The 22478-nt window shown below is 38.0% G+C and overlaps 1 protein-coding gene across 11 annotated transcripts in view; it reads left to right on the top strand.

The window, feature by feature from the left end:
* The window catches only part of TCF12 (transcription factor 12), a 375328-nt gene extending 355031 nt beyond the window's left edge, over positions 1 to 20297 (top strand). For 8 of the 11 annotated variants that reach the window (XM_007194942.2, XM_007194944.2, XM_057542295.1 and 5 more), the window contains 5 exons: positions 383 to 497; positions 1550 to 1712; positions 6544 to 6776; positions 14928 to 15081; positions 17942 to 20297. In XM_007194942.2, the coding sequence (XP_007195004.1) occupies positions 383 to 497; positions 1550 to 1712; positions 6544 to 6776; positions 14928 to 15070 (654 nt within the window). In that variant the 3' untranslated portion in view covers positions 15071 to 15081; positions 17942 to 20297. The remainder of the gene's footprint in view (positions 1 to 382; positions 498 to 1549; positions 1713 to 6543; positions 6777 to 14927; positions 15082 to 17941) is intronic. The other 3 variants (XM_057542292.1, XM_057542293.1, XM_057542298.1) reach the window with 1 other exon arrangement.
* Positions 20298 to 22478: the final 2181 nt, after the last annotated feature.

The following is a 22478-nucleotide window of genomic DNA, read 5'->3' as shown; positions in this document are numbered from 1 at the left end:
TGCAAATTCATGGATACTTTAACATTTTTAGGTAGTACATGGAATAGGTTTTCAGATTGATTGATACACAATAGAGGCTGTAATATGTAGTGCTGTGTGGATTATAGAGTGCTTTTTGTCTATTAGCTCATTTGCTTCTCACAGCAACCCTCTGTGGGATATAAAATTTGAAAGCTGGAATTTTTTAAAATATTTTTATTCACAAACAGTACTACTGTCAAGTCTTTTACAATCCAAAAACCAGAAAAGTAGCATCCAAAAAATGTTGCTAAATTTAGATGAGTGATAACTGTTTTCTCTATTAAACCCAGTGAAAGAATTTGAACAATTACTGCACCATGAACTTCTTTTTATTTTTTTTATTTTTATTTTTTAACTTTAGGTCGGAACTCATCGAGAAGACTCTGTCAGTCTCAATGGCAATCATTCAGTCCTGTCTAGTACGGTCACTGCTTCAAGCACAGACTTGAACCATAAAACACAAGAAAATTATAGAGGTAACTGTATAGTTCGTTTACAGCAGTAGTGCATACAGAGGTATCATTTTGGAGCACTGTCACCTTCTTCACAGTCAGATTGACATCTGTGAATCAAAAGTCATCTTAGGTGGCAGAATTCCAAATAGTAGTAGTACTACTGCGTGAATGTACAGGGTAGATATTTAGGGTTCCAGTTGGTCCATTTAGCTGGGCCAATTATAATATTTATTGATGGATGAAACCCTGTGCAAACCGTTGTTCAGTGTTTACTGGTCATCTTCTTACCAGCTCCTGCATCTGTCCTCTTTCTTTTTTTTTTTTTTCTTTTTTGGCTGCACCGTGTGGCATGCGGGATCTTAGTTCCCTGACCACACCCCCTTCAGTGGAAGTGCAGAGTCTTAACCACTGGACTGCCAGGGAAGTCCCTGTCCTGTCTCTAAATCACTTCCCCTCATGGCTGAGTCCTCATTGTCCCTAGAGGAATTGAGAAAGACATTTCTGAGTATGTTTAGAGCTCTGAATGATAGTAGCTCTTGTTTAGAAGATTATAATTTAATTGGAGAGACAGACAATTCTTATAAAAAGCAAACTGTGGTCAATGTTATAACAGACCTTACAAATAAGTACAAATATATAGGTGGTATTAAGACCACCAAGATAAAATTTTCCCAGTTGTATTTAACCATGATGCCTGTTTTATTGTGTTTGTCCAGGAAAATGTTAAAGCGTATTTCATTTACCTTGACAGCATCTTAGAAGTTAGTTTTTAAAATGCATCATGTTTCTCCTACCTTGTTTGATTGTTAAATGTGCCTGAAAATGAGCATTGGACTCACCATCAGGGTCAGGCTTGTTTTTTTTAAATACAGGTGCTTTAAAAAGCATTTTTTTCTAAGGTTTGTGGACATGCTCTTTCCAGCTCTGAATAGTTTACTTTTTTACATCTTCAGATTTCTATAGTAGCTCTATAACAACTAAGGATATTTACCATCAAGAAAACTTTTTACTGTCTTAATTCTAATTCATAAATGAGTCTGGACATTTATTCTGTTTCTTTGCCTCTTTGTTAGGTGGCTTGCAAAGTCAGTCTGGAACTGTTGTTCCAACAGAAATCAAGACTGAAAACAAAGAGAAAGATGAAAACCTTCATGAACCTCCTTCATCAGATGACATGAAATCAGATGATGAATCCTCCCAAAAAGATATCAAAGTTTCATCTAGAGGCAGAACAAGGTATTTGTTAGCATCCAGGTATTAAATTTCACTCATTTGCCATGGGTGAAGATACTTGGAAAATTGAAGTGTGTCATGCATTTAAGTGTCAGCTGTGTTCTAGATACTGTGTTGGGACTTTTATGTCTGTTATCTCATTTAATCCTCATAGCATCCATAAAAGGGAGGCGTATGAAGATGACTCTAAGTTTATGTTTTCCATGTTTCCCACAATATTTTAGGGTCTACATATAAAAAAGAATTACTTCTCTCCCCTCAATGCTTATAGTCTGTAAGACAGCTAGAGAACAAAATAGCTAAAACAAGTTAAATTGTACAAGTATAGGTATTTAGATATAACCTATCAGTAAATATTCAAATACATTATTTTAAGGCTAAGTATATGGTAAGACTCTTGTATGATTTAAACCAGGGGCTGGCAAACTATGGCCCATGGGCCAAATCTAGTTCATTGCCTGTTTTTATAAATAAAGTTTTATTGGAACACCACTACACACCATTCATTTACATATTGTCTATGGCTGCTCTCTCAGTGCAGTGGCAGATTTGAGAAGTTGCAACATAGGTCGGATGACCCACAAAGCCGAAAATACTTACTTTCTGGCTCTTTATAGAAGATATTTGCAACTTACGTTTTAAACAATAATTTGAAAAGAGTATGGAAAAGGAAGTACTCCACATGCGTTGATGTTGTCGGGGAAGGTTTTCTAGAAACTGGACTTGACTTTGCTTTGAAATATGGATATTGACACATAATACATTAGTTTCAAATTATTTCCAGATTCTTCCATCAGATTTTTCTTCTAGTTCTACATTAGAAGTGGGTAATTTGATATATCCGTGGTACATCCTATTTCTTGGTATATATCCATTTATCAGTAGTATGTATATATCACATATAGATATTTATATTTAAAACATTGTTCTTTGTATTAAATTATGGTACAAAGGAAATTACAAACTAAAAGAACCAGGATAGTCCTTTCTGTCAGTCCCATACTTAAAAGTTGTTCTTTTGCGTTTGACATTCTCACTATTTTCAGTAGTTGACATTTCTCTTGAGGAAAATTAAATATTAAGGTCCTAATACTATCATTTTAATATGCATTGTATTCAGTTGTGCAAGGGCATGAAGAAATAAAAATTGGGTCAGGGAATCCAGAGTCCACTCCTTTAAGGAATCTTAATTCTTTCATAGTTTCATTATTCAAATAGAACTTTAAGGGAAATAATTTGCATCTCTCCTCATCATTCATCCTTTCATTATATAGGTCAGCAAACTTTGTGTGTAAAGGGCCAGATAGTAGATATTTTAGTCTTTGTGGGTCATACAGTCTCTGTTGCAACTGTCGAATATTGCCATTGTATCATGAAAGCAGCCATAGACAATACATAAACAGGTGGGTGTGGCTCTTCCAATAAAATTTTATTTACAAAAACAGGTAGCTGGCTTATGGGCCAGTTTGCTGAGCACTGTTATAGGTCATCAGAAATTGAGAAGGCAGTATAATGGGTTAATAATAACAATACTTAGTAGTTAATAATAGTAAATTTAAAACACAGCCTTTGGACAAAATGAGGCTAACCTGGGTTTGAATCATGACTTCATCACATTTTGGCAAGTAACCTTGGCAAGTTATTAAGCTCTCTGAGGTTTGGTTCTATCTTAACAGGAGACTTTCTGTTTAGGATTCTTGTGGGAATGAACTGAAAATTATGCATATAAAGCCCTTTTCACACTGTCTCACATGCAGTAAACATCAGTAAAGGTACTGTGGTAACTTATGATAATAATTGTAGATATGTGCTCTTGATTTCTTCCATGAAGCACTAACCTGGATTCTTGTCGCTACCCTGCCACTCATTAGCCTTGTAATCCTAGGGAGGTCACTGATCTTACAGTGGTTCTCAACCCTGCTGCACAGACTCCTGAAACATTTTAGAAATACAGGTGCCTGGCCCCTGAACCTGAGCTCACTGTATCAGCATCTCTGGCAGTGGGACCTTCGAAAGCTATATTTTGTAAGTGCTCCTGAAGATTCTAGTGAGTGGCCACCTTTGGAAACCTTTGGGCTAGATGATCTGTAAAGGTTCCTTTGAAGTCAAGAGCTAGTGATTCTCTATTATCAAAAGAATACTTTTATGAAATTCTTGACAATTGGCTAGTAAAAATCTGTTGTCCACTTGTTCTCTTTTTTTTAAGATTTATTTATTATTTTTTTATTTATTTTTGGCTGCATCCCGTCTTAGTTGCGGCATGCGGGATTTTTTGTTGCGGCGCACGGGCATCTCTCTACTCATGGTGTGTGGGTTTTCTCTCTCTAGTTGTGGTGAGCAGGCTTCAGGTCGTGTGGGCTCTGTAGTTGTGGCGTGTGGGCTTAGTTGCCCTGTGGCATGTGGGAATCTTAGTTCCCTGACCAGGGATCGAACCCGCATCCCTTGCATTGTAAGGTGGATTCTTTACCACTGGACCACCAGGGAAGTCCCTCTACTTGTTCTTTATTAGAGTACTCAAGGTATTAGAGGTGAAGCACCAATTCTTTGTGCATATTTTTTTCCAGGTTCTAAGAGGCCCTGCTCAGTAATTTATTTCTGAAATATAAATAGAATTTTCTAGAAGTTATTCCAAAGCATTTTTCTCAAATATTTTTTTCTGATTAATTAGTCTATTTTCATTACAGAAATTTGAAAATTACAGAAAAGCACACACAAAAATCACAAGAAACTCCACTACCCAGAATTAACCACAGTTTACTTTTCAAGGAATATCTCTTTTTCCATAAATACAGTTTAAATTGGAGATAAACTGGATAAAAGTTTTATAATTTCAGCTTTTTTAATTTAACAGTGTATTTTTAACCTTTTTATCTATCTGTGAGTGTTTTCTCCAACATGTTGTTTTTGTTTTTAGGCAGCTTTATTGAGGTTTAATTCAAGTATAATAAAATACACCAATTTTAAGTGTACAGTTTTGGTCCTTTGACACATGTATACAGTTACATACATTAATAATGTAGAATATTTCTGCCACCCCAAAAGTTTCCTCATGCCAATTTATAACCAGTCTTCTTCTCCCATCTTCTGGCAAACGTTGATCTGCTTTCTGTTACCATACTTTTGTCTTTTCTAGAAGTTACTGTAAATGGAATCATACGATATGTAGTCTTTTGTGTTTGGCATCTTTTACCTAGCATAATCTACAGCTTGATTTTTAGAGGGTACATAGTAGACCATTATCTGGATGTACTGTGATTTATTTAACCCATCTCCTAATATTGGACTCACATTTGTTCTGAAGTAAATAATTCTGTGATCAACTTCTTTACCTAAATTTCTATGAACATCTCTAATTATATCCTTTGGATGAATTTCTAAAGTTGGAATTGCTGATCAAGAGATAATGAACAGGGCTTCCCTGGTGGTGCAGTGGTTGAGAATCTGCCTGCCAATGCAGGGGACACGGGTTCGAGCCCTGGTCTGGGAAGATCCCACATGCCGCGGAGCAACTGGGCCCATGAGCCACAACTACTGAGCCTGCGCATCCGGAGCCTGTGCTCCGCAGCAAGAGAGGCCGCGATAGTGAGAGGCCCACGCACCGCAATGAAGAGTGGCCCCCGCTCGCCGCAACTAGAGAAAGCCCTCGCACAGAAATGAAGACCCAACACAGCCAAAAATAAATAAATAAATAAATAAATAAATAAATTTATTTAAAAAAAAGAGAGAGAGAGATAATGAACAATTTAAGGCTTTGGCTTCATTTTGCCAATTTGTCCTTCAAAAAAATTGTTCCAGTTCACCCATGTTTTAAAATCATCACCACTGATGATGATATTTCTTCCAGAACAAAAAGTATAGTCATTTTCTGAGATACTTCTCTCATTCCATATCTTAAGCTTTTCTTCCTCCTCCTCACCAGGGGACTGCCAGAATATATTTAAGAACATAAGCAAACTGTAATACATTACTATAATAGTACAGTGTTTGTCAAACCTTAATGTACATATGAATCTTGTTAAAATGCAGCTTCTGATTCAGTAGGTTTGTAGCGGAACCTGAGATTCTGTTTCTAACGGTAATGTAACACTGTTTTTACAGTAATGTAAAAAGTAAAGTTTTTAACCAGTAATGCTGATGCTGCTAATCACATTTGGAAAAGCAGGGTGCTATATAATATGTGGTCATTCAAATTATGTTTATGAAGAGTTTCACTAGTAGTGTGGAGAAGTCTTTATGCTGTAATGTGCAATGAAAATGCATTTAGAAATGTATGTGGGGGACTTCCCTGGTGGCACAGTGGTTAAGAATCCGCCTGCCAATGCAGGGGACATGGGTTCGAGCCCTGTCCGGGAAGATCCCACATGCAGCAGAACAGCTAAGCCCGTGGGCCACAACTGCTGAGCCTGCGCTCTAGAGCCCACGAGCCACAACTACTGAGCCCGTGTGCCACAACTACTGAAGCCCACACACCTAGAGCCTGTGCTCCACAACAAGAGAAGCCACTGCAATGAGAAGCCCGTGCACCACAACGAAGAGTAGCCCCCACTCGCCGCAACTAGAGAAAGCCTGTGTGCAGCAACGAAGACCCAACACAGCCAAAAATAAATAAATTTATTTTTTTTTAAATGTATGTGGTATAATTTCAACTATATAACTATATATTTGCATTGAGGAAGGACTGGAAAGAAATACACAATAATGTTAAGTGTAGCTATTACTACCATTTGGTAAAATTTATAGGTCATTTTTATTTTTATAATCTTTAATTTTGTACAATAAGCATATCTTACTTTACAGCAAACCTAATAGACATTGTTGTTACTTTGCCTTCCAGCAGTACTAATGAAGATGAGGATTTGAACCCAGAACAGAAGATAGAAAGGGAGAAGGAAAGGCGGATGGCTAACAATGCCAGAGAACGCTTGCGTGTGCGGGATATTAATGAGGCATTCAAAGAGCTTGGTCGAATGTGTCAGCTTCATTTAAAGAGTGAAAAACCCCAGACAAAACTCCTTATTCTTCATCAGGCCGTGGCAGTCATCCTTAGTCTAGAACAGCAAGTCAGAGGTAAGTAGGTTCAGCAGAGATATGTAACTGTTCTGCTTCCAGTGAGTAGACATTTCTGTGTCCACTCGCTTTTCTGCTTGGGCAGGTTGTTTGTAGGTGCTCCTAGTACTTCTGCCACCGCATCATCCATATCAGGTTTTCTCTATAATTCTCTCACCTCTGTCTCATTATATAGGTCAATATCTGTAGGCTCAGTGCTTCCCAGAAACCAGTAGGGAGTAACCCTATGAAACAATGCAGTGAACAGCCAGCCTCCTACTCAGCATTAGTGCTTTGTGCCTCTTGTTGACTCTGGTCTCCCACGCTCTTGAATTTACCTGCCTACACCTGTCCTCCAACCTGCTCCTTCCTGTCTTCCCTACTTCTCTGTAGTCAGTTTCTTGCCTGCTTTACCCAGGGCATCTGTGAGGCCCTGATGGTTAATGGGATGCCTGGTCATGGCCCCTACTGGCTTTTCCGCCTATGGATGTCCTTTATACCCATGTCAATAAGGTGTCAGAGTTTCTTCATTGATTCCTGATCAGGAATGCCATGAGGTTCTTGGGTGAATATGCACTGGCATGCCTGTGTGTCCCTAAGGACAAAAGTGTGGTTCATACAGACTTATCCACTGCTGACTCAGACAGCTCTCCCAACTGTTTTATTTTGATGGTATCTTTTTTTTTTTTTTGGCCACACAGTGCAGGTTGTGAGATCTCAGTTCCCCAACCAGCAATTGAACCTGGGCCATGGCAGTGAAAGCCCGGAACCCTAACCACTAGGCCGCCAGGGAACTCCTTGATGGAACCTTGAAGAAGCTTTGAAACTTCATTTTTTTTTTTTTAATTTTTATTTAAGTATTAGGGAAAGGTTTTTTGTTTGTTTGTTTGTTTGTTTGTTTTGTTTTGTTTTGTTTTTTTATTTATGGCTGTGTTGGGTCTTCATTTCTGTGTGAGGGCTTTCTCCAGTTGCGGCAAGTGGGGGCCATTCTTCATCGCGGTGCGCGGGCCTCTCACTATCGCGGCCTCTCTTGTTGCGGAGCACAGGCTCCAGACGCGCAGGCTCAGTAATTGTGGCTCACGGGCCCAGTCGCTCCGCGGCATGTGGGATCTTCCCAGACCAGGGCTCGAACCCGTGTCCCCTGCATTGGCAGGCAGATTCTCAACCACTGCGCCACCAGGGAAGCCCTGAAACTTCATTTTTTGAACAAAGTGTTTATTGTACACCTCCTCTGTCGCAGTCAGCTATGTTCTAGACCCTGGGTTATCAATTAATACAAGCTTCCATCCCTTGAGAGGTCCTATCATCAAGCTTGCTTTTTTGAATATACTTATATATCTTCTTATTCAAAGTTACGAATGCCTCATCCTAAGCCTTTGTGCAAAGAATTTATAGATGTGGCCTTTGATTCCAGACCCCATCTCTAACCTCCCGTCATTGAGAGCAACTTTGTCTTCCTTATTTATTGGGTATTTATATAATATTTTATTTAAAGAAAGTTGGAAAAGAAAAAATAGTAGGAGTGGGCAGATGCTTGACAACTACGACAAGGTCCCTCAGCACTGATCATAGAAAGAATACTCTTTCTAAGGAAACCAGAGTTAGAGAACTTGAACACATTTTCAGAAAAACATAACACTAGTAATTAATTCATCTATTCCTTTCCCTCCAGTGTTTTTAATGAATAAGAATGATGAATAGATAAAACACTTACCACTAAAACCAGATACTACTCCTGTTGTCTTAAGGCCCTTGAAGTACCTGTAAAGCATACATGTTAATGAAACCTGATCAAGAATTTATAGACTTGGGACTTCCCTGGCGGTCCAGTGGTTAAGACTCGGCACTTCCACTGCAGGGGGCACAGGTTCGATCCCTGGTCAGGGAGCTAAAATCCTGCATGCCGTGTGACGTGGCCAAAAAAATTTTTTTAATAATAATAAAATATATTTTTAAAAAAAGAAGTTATAGACTCCCTTGTGATATTCATAAAGACAGTCTGATAGCTGCCTCTCATCTGTGGCAGGAGCATTTGTCCCTTGAGCTTTCACTATCTCCTGTCACTTTACCAAATGTTTTTTTTCAATTATGTCTGACATTCAGTGGTCCAAGTATATTCATCCTCCTCCTCAGCAGCCCAATATATTTTCTACCCTGACGCTACCCAGCCTTTTGCTGTCAAGACTGTTGCCTCCATCAGCACTGTGAAAGTTTTACTGTTGGGACAACAGTGGTGCCAGAACTTATTCAGCACCTTTCCTTCTCACGGTTTATTAGAGCTAGAATAAAGTCATTTGTGTTCTTTAAAATCTTTTTTTTAAGATCAGAGGTACCTACTCTCAGATCCAAGCCATCAAAAATGAGAAATACCTCTGTTTGAAAAAAAGTTATAAACTCCATCATGCCTGGGTGGATCTTATTCATTCATTTGTAAGATTTCACCTTGTCATGATTCCATGCAAGCACCTAGAATAGAAAAGCTGAGTCTGAAAGAGGATCTAACATCTATGCTTATCCAGCTGCCTACTAACTTTCTGGTCATTGTTATGGGTACTGACTTTTTCACACTATTCTGGAAAGCTCTATATAAGGAGCCATTGACTGATTAGAATGAACAAAATTTAGATACACTGAACTGTAACTTCATTAGGGACTGCTTTAATATTCATAAAAGCCTGCCTTCTTCCCACCTTCAAACTCTGGGCTTCAAAGCCCAGAGCCTTTATTTTACAGCTTAATGTAAAAGCCGTGGGATCCATGTAAGACTCCTTGAAAGGCTGGCTATCTAACAGAGTTTCGAACCCTTCGTGTAGCCCATAATACCTGTGCCTTGTCTATAGCAGCACCTTCAGAGTTTGGTATAACCGCTCTCCTTCCCTGCACTTTATCTCCAGCAGTTTTGAGTTATTTTGGTAACCTGTTCACCTTTGAAAGCCTCTTCATCCCTGCAGGGGCCCTACGCAGCAGCCCCTGGGCCCAGCAATTTCTATAAAGACATACATTTTGTTTACATGACCTACTTTGGACATCCTCTGGGCTCTCTGGCCACCCCCTTTGGTTTGGGGTAGTGTTCCAAGACCATGTCTAGCTGTCCACAACCTGTCATCCCTAGACAAGTGGATCTACCAGGAGGGCAACCAGACCTGGGTCTAGCAGTGCATCCTTCGAGAAAAGCAAGAAGTGGCTTCCCTTCCAAGCCTCAGATTTTGCCAGAGCATTTTTGTGCCTTGGTGCTCCACATATCAAATCCCATATGGCCTCTGTCATTGCCAATTTAAGCCTTTCTATTATCGTGACTATAATTTTACCATTACAGTTTTACTAATCCTCAGCAGATTTCACATACTATCTTCAAGTTTGTCCTCTCAGCTTTACTAAAGATTAAATTAGTGGTCAAACACTTCCTCCTCAAACTCTTTCACAGGTCAGTTTGATAAACTCATTTCTCTTCTGGTGATAATTTAGGGACAATAGAACTATTAGGATTTTAGTTTACTGGTCTCTTAGTTAGTTCGAAGATGAATAAGCTAGGACAGCGGTTCTCAAATCTGGCTGGTCTCAGAATCACCTGAGGCCTTTCCTTTTCCCAAATTTCCAGACCCTACCCTCAGTACATTTAATTCAGTTGCAATGAGATGGTCAAACATAGTAGTCTTAGCATATTCATTGATAATACACCACTCCTTCCTAAATCTCCACTGAAATGAATAAAAATGGCATTAACCCACAAGGATAGAGGGGAGAGAAGATAATAACAAACAAGAGAGCAAAAGTAGATAGAGAAGGGGTAACTGACTTACTTAGAAGAAATTAAATGAAACAGAGAGGAATACCAGCAAGAAGCAGAACATTTTGCCTTACAGGGTCCCTATCCCCTGAAAGCCTCTGGACTTTGGAGGTACTAATTATTGGAAAAAGCAGAAGTCGGGCATCAGACCTGAAAACAGAAAGATTCATTGGAGGTTTGCTATGGAAAGTTGGATCCCTAAGTCTCCTCTGTACTTCATATTGCTTCTGCCCTCTTTTCCCTTCCACCATAGAAGCCAGGAGGATTATCTTTAGCAAAAAGTGAAATCTGAAAGGCTGCAAATCTGAAACACCAAGAGGAGCAGAGAATGAGTGAAGTATGAAGCTGAACAGTGAGACCTGCAGCCCTGTGTCCTGCTTTGCTTTCCTAATGCTGGCAACAAAGTATATTAATTCTATCCTCAAGGAATTGGGATAATTCTTTTCTAAAGAAATTAAAATACTCCAGAGAAAAGACCTCCAGATTTAGGAATTCCTGAGTAATAATTTCTCACTTTTGGATTACCATAGAGTAATAAAGCCCACCAGTTGATGTCTTACTTCTAATATTAAAGGACAGCCAAAGATTTAAGAAAAACCACCATGAAAAAGAGAAATTGAGATCAAACCAAACAAAAAAGAAAGAAGAAAACAGAGACATGCAAAAAGCATTGGGAAACTTTTTTTTAAAAAAACTAAAATTAATATCTTCTAATAAGAGAAAATGTATGCATAAAAGAGAAAGAAGCCATGAAAAAGAAATTCAGATGATACGATAGCAGAAAAAATATAGTAGAGAAGTTAGCTGATAAAGCTGAGAAAAATCTCCTAGAAAGAGATGAAAAATAGGAGAGAAGAACTAATAAAATTAGGGGGGATCAATGTAGAAGTCCAACATCTGACCAATAGGATTAGCAGAGTAAGAGCAGAAGAGAGCAAAGGGGATTATCATGGCAATAATACAGGAAATTTACCAGTACTAAAGAGTACACGTCTCAAGATTGGTAAACTCTAATCTTGTGTTAAGAATAATGATTTCAGGACTTCCCTGGTGGTGCAGTGGTTAAGAATCCACCTGCCAATGCAGGGGACACGGGTTCGAGCCCTGGTCCGGGAAGATCCCACATGCCGCAGAGCAACTAAGCCCATGTGCCACAACTACTGAGCCTGCACTCTAGAGCCCACGAGCCACAACTACTGAGCCCATGTGCCACAACTACTGAAGCCCACACGCCTAGAGTCTGTGCTCCACAACAAGAGAAGCCACTGCAATGGGAAGCCAGCTCACCGCAACATAGAGTAGCCCCCGCTCAATGCAACTAGAGAAAGCCCGTGCACAGCAATGAAGACCCAATGCAGCCAAAAAATAAATAAATAAATTTAAAAAAAAATAATAATTATTTCAATAATTACTTCAAGTTGAAGTGTATCATCATGAAATTTCAGAGCATCCAGGTTAAAAAGAATATCCTAAAGCTTTTAGAGACAAAATTTAAATAGCTCAGAGACAAAGGAACAAGATTCAAAATGTCATCAGAGTTCTGAAGAAGTAGTGCTGGATTCCAGGAGACAGTGGAACAATACCTTCAAAATTCTGAGGAAACATCACTTTCAACCTCGTATTCAATATCTAGCCAAACTATTAATTAAAATGTAAAGATAGGATAAAGATAGTTCAGATATGCAAAGACTTTAAAATTTTACCTCCCATGTACACTTTCTGAGGAAGCATCTGGAACATATGCTTAGGCCAAATGAGGACATAATCAACAAAGACAAAGGCATAGGATTTGGGAAAGAAAGGATCTAACGCATGGGAGCAGCAAAAGAAAATCCCATAACAAGAACTGCTAGGCCTAGAAAAGAACCAGTTTACATTGAAAATAGAAGACTATTAGCTGTGGAAGAAAGGTTTACAGGGAAAGAAGATGGAATTAATAGATAATATGATATGTTTGAGATTTTAGGAAGAAATATTGAGAGCCATTTGTTAGATCTAGTAGAGCATTTCGGCGGGGGGGGAATAAGCATTACTAACAAATGAAAAGCAAAGCAACTATTAACTACAGGAAAAACAGTCATATGAACAAGGAAACAATATAAAATTCTTGACTTGCAAGTATGTCCACATAGACATAACAAATATTTACCTAGTCATAATATTGAAGAAGTGACTGTTGCATTAGCCAAATATTGTGCTATAAACATGTTAAGAAGATGATATTATAGAGAGGCAAGTCCTCAGCCACATACCAGAGGGTAATAAACCCTTAATAGAAATGTAAGAAAGACAGTTGCTTCTTATGCTCCGCACATAATGTCTGACTTCTTCTTACCTCTGTATCAAGCCTTCCTGGCTACTTAACATGTTTGCCATGGCCTGCTCACACAGACCAGGAAGTATGAAGCAACAGCACTAGCTTTTGCTTTTGCTTTTTTGGATCAAAGCTCACTTACTTCACATTTCATAGAGCTTACTGTAGTATTCTCTTGGTTCTTCCAGCCCTGAGTGTTGTCTGACTCATTGTAGGAGTCTACAAAATCTTGCCTAACTTGAGTTTTTGGTTCTGGTCCTTTCCAGCTATTCTGATCATGCCTCCTAGAGTCTTAGTAAGCTAAGAGCAATGTTCCATTGTAAGAGAAATGTGAGAATGTTTCAATTAGAAAACGTTGAAATCTTTCTCCTCTTTGGATTTCACATGTTAATTTGTGCCCCCTTTTCAGTCTCTCTGGTCATTGTTTGAGACTATTGCCTACACAGTAAAGGAGATATGATACCTAATGAAAGACAGACTTCTCTTATTTGTCAGAGGTACACAATTCCTTGTTAAGAAAGCAGCTCCTGGGACTTCCCTGGTGGTCCAGTGGTTAAGACTCTGCACTTCCAGCGCAGGGGGCACAGGTTTGATCCCTGGTTGGAGAACTAAGATCCCACGTGCCACACGTGGTGTGGCCAAAAAAAAAAAAAAAATTAAAATTAAAAAGTGAAAGCAGCTCCTAATATTTTTACATAATGATGGACATGCCGATTTCTACTACTAGTTATCCTGATAAATTAAGTAAGAGTGTACCTTCCTTTCTTCATTGCCTCCTCAGAGTTGTATAGGCTTCATGTCTTTTCCTAAATGCAGGGACTTCGATGATGAAATGTTATCATGTATGAGTAAAAATAGAGTCAGTAAATTTACCATAATAAAGTCTTTTGTCTACTTTTTTTAAACTCAGAAGTGAACTATAAATGTGTTTTGAAATATGCACATTCAAATATGTTTTTACTTTCCTTGAAAAAGGAAATACATTAAAAAAAAAAGCTCTGCTATGTTGCATTCAGCTTGGGCCATCATTTCAAGAAAATCTAACATGTAAAAAAAATACAACTTATACAAAATATTGTTTTCATTACAGACTAAGTTTAAGTGGTCTTTTTATATTATATTCATTAACACATTTTTAATCAGTTTATAAAAATAAGTGTAACAACTTTTAACTGATACTGTATGTTATAAACTGAAACGAAAAACTACACCAGGAACTGTCATGGGTTAGATATCTTGTACTTAAAACTCATTTAAAGAAGTTATAACAGGAACTATAGTTCCTAAGTAGATTTTCATTCAGTGGGTTTTAAGTTCAGTGGATTTTCTTTATCTTTATTTCATATGGTAATATCCCACACTTTAAGCTCCTTTGAAAATGCCCACGTCAGAAGTTCCATTCAGTCTTCTCTGCTGTCTCATATACAAAGCAGTAAAGGTTTTTATAACCCTCTCAATCACACCCCCAACTGTAGAAAGAACATCTCAATCATCTCGTTCTGCATATAAATCAAAGGAGAAAAGCAGGATATACTCAGGCTACCTCTCTTCCTGGAGGGGTTGGCACATTTCCTATAGAGGAATGGCTGAGGGTGTGTCTTAGTTTATCATTTTCTGAACTGGTAGAATTCTAGATAAAGCACAGATGTCCCTCTCCAGCACATAGAGAATGTCAGCATTCATAACAGTTCAATGTATCATATCTTCACAGGACACTGAGGAGATTCGGTAGACTAATAACAGCATTTGCCACAGTGTTTGGATGAAGCAGGAAAAGAACTACTTTAAGATATTGATATAGATCAAGTCAAACCCTGGAAAACTAAATCATAAGAAGAAAACACAAAATGGTCAGAAAGAAGTATAAGTTTTAAGGCTCAGTTAATGCTGAGGTTTTATGTAAGCATATCATTGTTGCCTCTGAGGTTATTCATTATGGGAATGGAATTACACAGAGATTGGTAATCCCCACAGACAGAAAAAATAACAGCCATTTGTTCAGTTTAAGACCCAGGAGTCCATGATTCATAACTTCTGTCTCTAATGATAAAATTATTTTTCCCTATTTCAGAGAGGAACCTTAACCCCAAAGCAGCCTGCCTTAAGAGAAGGGAAGAAGAAAAAGTTTCTGCCGTATCGGCAGAGCCACCAACCACACTGCCAGGAACCCATCCTGGGCTTAGTGAAACTACCAACCCTATGGGTCATATGTAAACATCAGCCAGGTAAGTATGGGTATGAAAAGAAAGTACAGGGAAGTCCCCTGATTCATCTTAAACTGAGTTAGAACCTTTGAACAGAATTCTCTGGTAGCACTGGTCATGGTAAGGTCACGTGTAATTTGGAATCCAACAGCTTACCTTTCTGTTATATAGTTAGAGAGCCCATGTCATTTTATACCAAATTACTGTTCTCTTCAAAATGTGATACTATCCTTTGATTCATAAAGAACTTTGGGCTCTCATGTTCTGGATCATCATGTATACTCCCTCACATGAATATTATTCTGATCCAAGAAGAAAACAGTGCAATGACTCATCTATCAAAAAATACTTTTGCTACCACTCATGGTCCTCACTCCTCTATGCAGAAGTACTTGATGGCATCATCAGCCAGTTTTCTGTTAACCATCTACCTCTTTTCTATCATGAAATCTTCATGCACAGAACAGTTATTGCTTGCTTCCATTTGGATCATTAATGGAAGTGTGTAATATGCATGTTCCTTCCCCTGTAAGAATATTAGTTACACCTTGTGGAATCTATTAAAGAATGTAGAGGTGTTGTATATGATAGAATCAGAACGTCCTTCTCTTGGGAATTTTACTTGTTGAAAGACTGTTCTTTTTATCTTCCTCTTCATGAACTAAACAGTTTGCTTCTTTGTGATTTTTTTTTTTTTAACAAAGTGACAACAGTAGTAGGAGGTTGTTGCCCAAGTAATTAGATAATGTGAACCATCTTTTTCTTAACTATGTACATTCATATTATCTATAAGTTGTAAAGTTAATATTTGGGTGACAGAAATTAATACAGACCATAATTAAATATTTGGGTCAGTAGCAAAATACAGCTAGCAGCATGGATTAGGCATAGAACTGGTAACTTCATTTTTATAATCTGCCTTCAGCAGTGTATAGTTCTTTTCCAAGTTTCATCAGCAGAGTAAAAGCAGTAAGTAAAAGTAAATGGATGGGAGGTTTGGAGCAGGAAAAAAATACTGAGTGCAATTTCATTTTGTCAGCTTTGTGGCTATCTCATTTTGAGCTGAAAATTTGGAATTTGATAGAATATTTTGTAAACTACAAAGATTAGTCAATAACTCACCTTTTCCTGAAGAAATTGATTTCCTACCACCTCTTCATATATCCTTCTTAGGATCAAACTAGACCAAAACGGAAGATTTCATTTGGGGACAGAGGAGGAAGTATTGATGTAATTATTTAGGTGTCAGTTATAATTCTAACATTAGCACACTGGAAAGAAACCCTGTCATCTCTCCCACCAAAACAAAAAACAAAAAACAAAAAACGAAAAAACAGCTATAACAGACTGTGCATGTCACAGGGGCTTTATTTAGGCAAGAGCTAGTTAAATTACAGATCCTCTAAAACCCATGCCATTGCTTCATGTTCTGTGGAAACTATAGAATATCATGAAAAAATATTTTTATTCAAAAATAAGTTTTGAAGTCTTTAAAATAAATACAGGCAAGTGTTTCTTGGTGCAAAAGTGACTTTCTAAGTTGGCAGATTATGTAGAGGTACCTTCCTGTGGTCGGGTACCAGCTAACCACCAGGCTGTGAGAAGAGCACTTCACGTTCAGCTGTCACGTTTACCTCAGAGCCTGGGTCTTCTTTTTTTGTCTCTCTAGTTTGTTGTACCCATTTCCTGTTATTCTCTTCCCAGTCTCTCTCTAGCTCTTTCTCCGTCAACTTCTCTCCCTACCTCACATCTCTCTTCTCCCCTACCGTTTACTTCTTATTCTTTCACTGCTTCTGTATCTCCTACTCTTTCATAGCTGTATCCTTATCTCTGTTATGAGGAAATTCCCCCGCTTTAGGTTAAAATTAAACCTTGAGCATTCTCACCTATCAGAAAGAATTCTTTTTTAAAAGGGAGTGGGGAGAGGTTTCAAGGTTATATAAGAAATGTAGTAAATGCACTTTGTTCCATAAGATTTCAAAGGCTAGTGTTTATTATATTAAAATAAGTCTTACAGATTGCTAATTTCATAAAGGTGGTGATCTGGTTTCATCTGCTAACCTTCAATTCTTTATGGAACTGGATAGCAGCAGATTAAAACCAGCAAGAGACTGGGCAGCAGGAAAACGACTGCTAGAATCAGAATGGCTGATAAATGACCACAGAATGCACCACTCTAATATAAAACCATACTGTGGCCCTTGTTTAATAAGGAGGTGAAAAGTATGATTCTTCCTAAAGCTATTTCCATCCAAAATGGCTGAAATGGGAAATTTCAGAGCTACTACTATGTATATTAAGAATATAAACATAAAATTTGTACTAATAGAGTAAATTTTCTTAATAAATTCATTGAACAAACACTTACTGAGGACCTACCATGGACCAATAACTGAAACCAATGTGAAAATGAATTCAAAATGGTCCCTGCCCTCAGAAACTTTCAGTTTAGAGGAGATAGATGTAAACAGTCAACACAGTACAGTGGACTGGATGTAGCAATAAATATATGCTTTAACGTCTCTCCACTGAGAACTGGATGAGTAGAACCTCAGAGCTCAGGTATTGCCAACCTGAATGTTGCCAAAATTAAGGTTTGCATAATTACCACAGCTGTTATATAATCCTCTATCTTGTGATTCTATAATTACATGATCTCCTTTAAAAATCTTACCACATATATTAAGTAAAACCAGTTACACCTTAAAAGAAAAAACCTCATTTATAAGTCATGTAACCGACTGCTAATTTATTGTAAACCTGGGTATAAATGAGGAATACCAACTTGTTTTTTGTTTTGTTTTGTTTCTGGGGAGGTGTTTATTTTTAACCGTGATGTCCTAATTGGTTCTATTCTCTCCCTTGGCTCTCCCTGCCACAGTTCCAGAGTTATCAGTAGGCTAGATAGAAGGTGACCTCTCCTCATAAGGACTTGGACAACTCAGATTATCTGAAGACACAAACCTGATAGGAGGGAGAAGAAAAAACAAAACACTTGAAGCAAGAAATGCAAATGTAATCCTACGATCAAAGCAGCTGGTCAACACTTCCATCAGAAGTGAAGATAGGAAGCTCATCAGACAGAACATCAGCCCATGAGATGTTCGCAACGTATCATTTTGTTGCAAGCAGTGTGTCGCTTCTGCACAATCAGAGACTGTCTCCATCTCTCCACTCACCGTGGAAGTTGCCTTGTGCCTAAACTGAATTGACAAATGCATTGTAACTACAAATTTTATTTATTGTTATGGAACTGTAAGGTCTACATATAAAGGGAAAAAGTTAATGTGGAAAGCTGATCTCCACTCAGCTGATGCCAGCATTAGTTAAAGCTGTTCACGTGCAGAGAACAAAGCAGTGACAACCATTGGCCCTTAGCATTCCCGGCATACCTATTAGTGTCTTAAAAAGGAAGGGAAAAGTCTTTTGTTGCCCTCTCCTATCCTTTTGCCATATGAATAGTGTTTTCCAAGAAATAGGAAAATATTACTCGGTATAGCATTTGTCTCGCGCTCATTTTTTCATTCATTTTTATTTTTTCTTTGTGGGTGTTGTATTTGGTCTCTGAATCTGAATAGCTATGGTCACAGTCCAGAATCCTCCATGTAGCCCTATGTGCTTTGCATATTTACCTTACAGAGATAAGCAGAGACCATCTGTGACCATAGCCTAGCTAAGATTTTAAAAGGGGAAATTTTGTCCCCTATATTTTCCCCCAAATAAATATTGCTTTATTTCTAATAATAACAAGACTTTTCAAGCTTCTAGGTTTCATAGTAAAGCTTGTAATAGAAAGAAGTGTAAATTACAAGGGAAGAATTTACTTTTTAGAAATTGCTTTGTTTTCCAAGCAGTAAGTACTACATATAGTACTTATAAAGTGTTAGCTGTAAGTAAGCACAAAATGGATTTAAAATACAAAGAAGATTTTCAGGCTGTGATTATGTTGAACATAACAACCCAGTAGTCACCAAGGCAGGTAGTGTGATAAATTAACACACCACTCTGAGGCTAATTACCTAATGGAATACAAGAGCAATGGTCACCCATGTGTCCTTATTCTAGCCTTTATTTCTCTGTCATTTGGATGGCTGGTTAGTGGGGAGGAATTCAGTGGGTGATGTAATCAACTGCAAACCATCTGCCCTGTCCCAAGAAGATGAGCCAGATTAGCATTAAACCAGTCCTTGTCAGTCCATCTTAATACTGTGCATTAAGGCACCCCTCTGTCTCTAATCCTTAAGAGTTTTTTTTCAAGACATAATAATCACTTTGAACTTCCATGAAACCTGTCTTCCACCACAACAACCCTGGGAGGGAAAAACATGCTAAACAAGGTTGTCTTGGCTTCATAATTCCTTATAGCCAATATCAACAAGGGCAATCAGCACACAGAAGAAAGGACCCAAATCACTATGTAACTTAAAGATTTCTGTTAATTTGAAAGAACAAAAACAATTAAGACAGAACTTCAGATTCTCCAATCAGGATGATTCCTAACAAATCAGTCTTTGGTGAACGTAGTGGACTTTTTGGTAACTTTAATTTGCCTATATTCTCCAGTTACATCAGACTCTCTCTGTGGCCTTGTTCTTCATTTCAGTGTTAATCAGCTAAAACAGAAGTTGTTGCTTATGATGTGTGAGTGAACATATGCCACTGCCTGGCCTTTTTTCTTCGGAGCTTGTTGTCTTTTTCGCTATATTAGACTTTGCAGTATGCCCAGAAGCTTTCCTTCATAAAATAGAAAGAAAAAAACATTTGGCTTATTTTTCACTGTAGCTAGTCTTTTATACAATAATCTTGTAAGAAAATTTCTTGAATTCTAAATATTACTCTTTCTAGATTTTTGAAATCGAAAAGTTTTCAGTAAAAAGTTTCTTACTTTATTTTATTATATTAGGTAGTAAAAATGTAGGGTTATTTACCATAACCTGTTCATTAATATCAGAAATTTACAATAGCATTTTAAGACCATAGTAGAATTCTAGCATACCGTGTAGTACCTATGGAGTATTGTAAGAGCTAATTGTCCGAGATGAATTGCTTCTCATCTTGTTCTCCAATTTCCATTGTTGGTTTATTGCAGATTTGTATCCTGTGTCAAATTCAAGGTATTATTGATAAACCTTTTGAACCAGCAGCAAGAAGTTCAAAATTTTTTCTGTCACTGTAACAGAAAACACAATATGTATATAACATTTATGTAGCAATAAATGTGCCATCTTTTTTTTTAACATAGTAAACTAGTGAGTTTTTTACATTCCTCTCTCAAACAGTAATGCATTTTGGTTTTTTTTCCTCCATCTCATTGCTCCCAGGAATGCTCACACTGCTTTTCTTTCTTTTCTCCCAGCTTTCTTGAGATATAGTTGACATATAATATTGTGTATGTTTAAGATGCAGAACGTCATGATTTGATATATGTATATATTGCAAAATGATTACCACAGCAAGGTTAGTTAACACATCACCTTACATAGTTCCTTTTTTGTGTGTGTGGCAAAAATGTTTAAGGACCACGCTGCTTTTCTTATGTGCATTGTCTGTGACCTTATCTGGGAAACCCATCAGGACAGAATCAGACTTGTAGAACTAAGCTGCTAATCTAGTCTATAGCTTCTCTGGGTTATATGTTTCTCCTCTTGCCCTCTCTACTGATAGTGGCCTTTTAGCCTTTTCCTGAAGGTTTACCAATGGTGATTAGTAGTTAAAATCTGCTTATTTGTAGATCTAGAGAAAAACAAAGATGGAAAAGGACTCAAATGAAGCTTTTCAAATTAACATTCTTTGAAGCACTTTCACATGTTTTATGTCCCTTTTCTCACAAAAAGCCTATCTCATAATTAGGAGATGGTATTATTTACTGTTCTCAGATTAAAAGTTCTGCTCTTATCCCAGTTTTCACATACAGCCCCACTCCACCCCCCTGCCAAAAATATGCATAGTGATTATCCACAAGGACTTCAGCCAAGCAAGAGCCTAAAACAAACAGTGGATGAACTTTTTTGGACAAACTTTCGTAGGGCCTATACATGTGAGACACCCGAGATCATCATCACACCCTCTTGGGATCCTGGCAAATTGCTTCTCTTGGTGAATTATGAAATCCACTGTTCACATTGGAGGCCCAACAGATCATTTTACTTGTAGGAGTTGATGAAAACAAACATTTTAGTTTGATTTTTCTTTATAAAAATTGATAAATAAAAAGCTCTATCTAAGAATAAAACATAGAATATTAGAGTTAAATGAAATCTGGAGACCATCTCGTCAACCACCTCATTAATAGATTTATAAAAACTGAGGCCCAGAGAGGTTGTATGTCTCCAAAAGCACATAACTAGTAACAGATCAAGACACTTAAAACTTGTCCTACAAAATCTTCTTGCCTTTACTTTTTGTCCTTTGTCTTTATAGATTTTTAGGCCAATTCTATTTAGTGGCTTCACTTTTTTTCTCTCCTCTACTACATTTTTTTCTTTCGTTTTTCTCTCCTCTAGTTCATATATTTTTTCTTCCATGGAAACTCAGAATTTAAATGTACATCACGTCATGTGTGCATGCATGTGTGCATGCATGTGTGTGTGTGTCAAAGGTTAAAGAGTATTAGCTTTGGCATCAAACAGTCCTCGATTCAGTCCAGGCTCAACATCTAGTTAGCTCCATTTCCTTATCTGAAAAATGGAGATACATATTAGAATTGTGTAAGTATTGAATGAAACAATGTATGGAAAGCTCTTACCTTGGTTCCTGTCACATAAGTACTCAATAAATGATAAATATTTTTTAAATAAATAGTAGCTCTCCTTTTAACCAGCTCCCAGGAAGATTCTTCTTCAGCCATCCTGTGTGAGAGGTAAATGGTGGTAAAAACAACCCCAAGAAGATGTCAACCCATCTTTGCAGGAGTCTGCATTCTTTGGGGGCAAGCCAATGAAACATGTTCAATGCCCTCCCGTTGGGTACGTTTTATGAGGAGTTTTTTTTAAACCTTCACATTTCAAAAGAGTGGGCCAGTAGGCTTTGCCCAGTCACACTTTATGGGTTGGCAGCTAAGTCATTTTGGGTCCGCAGGAAGCAGATACCAAGATAGAAGTGCAAGGGATTTACTGGAGGTAGTACCTGGGGGAAACAAAAGGGAAAGGAATCGGGAGTAATTAGGGATGGGCTTCAGACCATGATGCAGGTCTGACATCTGTGAAAGAAGGGGAGAAGAAGGCGGATTAGGTAAGGAGAACCTCAGACTGCCTGTAGCTCTGGACAAAGTCCTGAGGTCCAAGAAGATTGCCCATTGAGGAGTCTTGTGTTGGACAGAAGTGGTAAGGTGCCAGTGTCCCTGTGGTGGGCAGTCACCTGGGAGCTACCTGAGAAGACAGGCCTCAGTTTGAAAACTCCAAAGTTCTGCACTTGGAGGC

This window comes from Balaenoptera acutorostrata, chromosome 3 (genome assembly GCF_949987535.1).
Source record: "Balaenoptera acutorostrata chromosome 3, mBalAcu1.1, whole genome shotgun sequence".
NCBI lineage: Eukaryota > Metazoa > Chordata > Mammalia > Artiodactyla > Balaenopteridae > Balaenoptera > Balaenoptera acutorostrata.
Note: the sequence above shows the minus strand (reverse complement) of the source record. Positions and strands in the feature narration are given on the sequence as shown.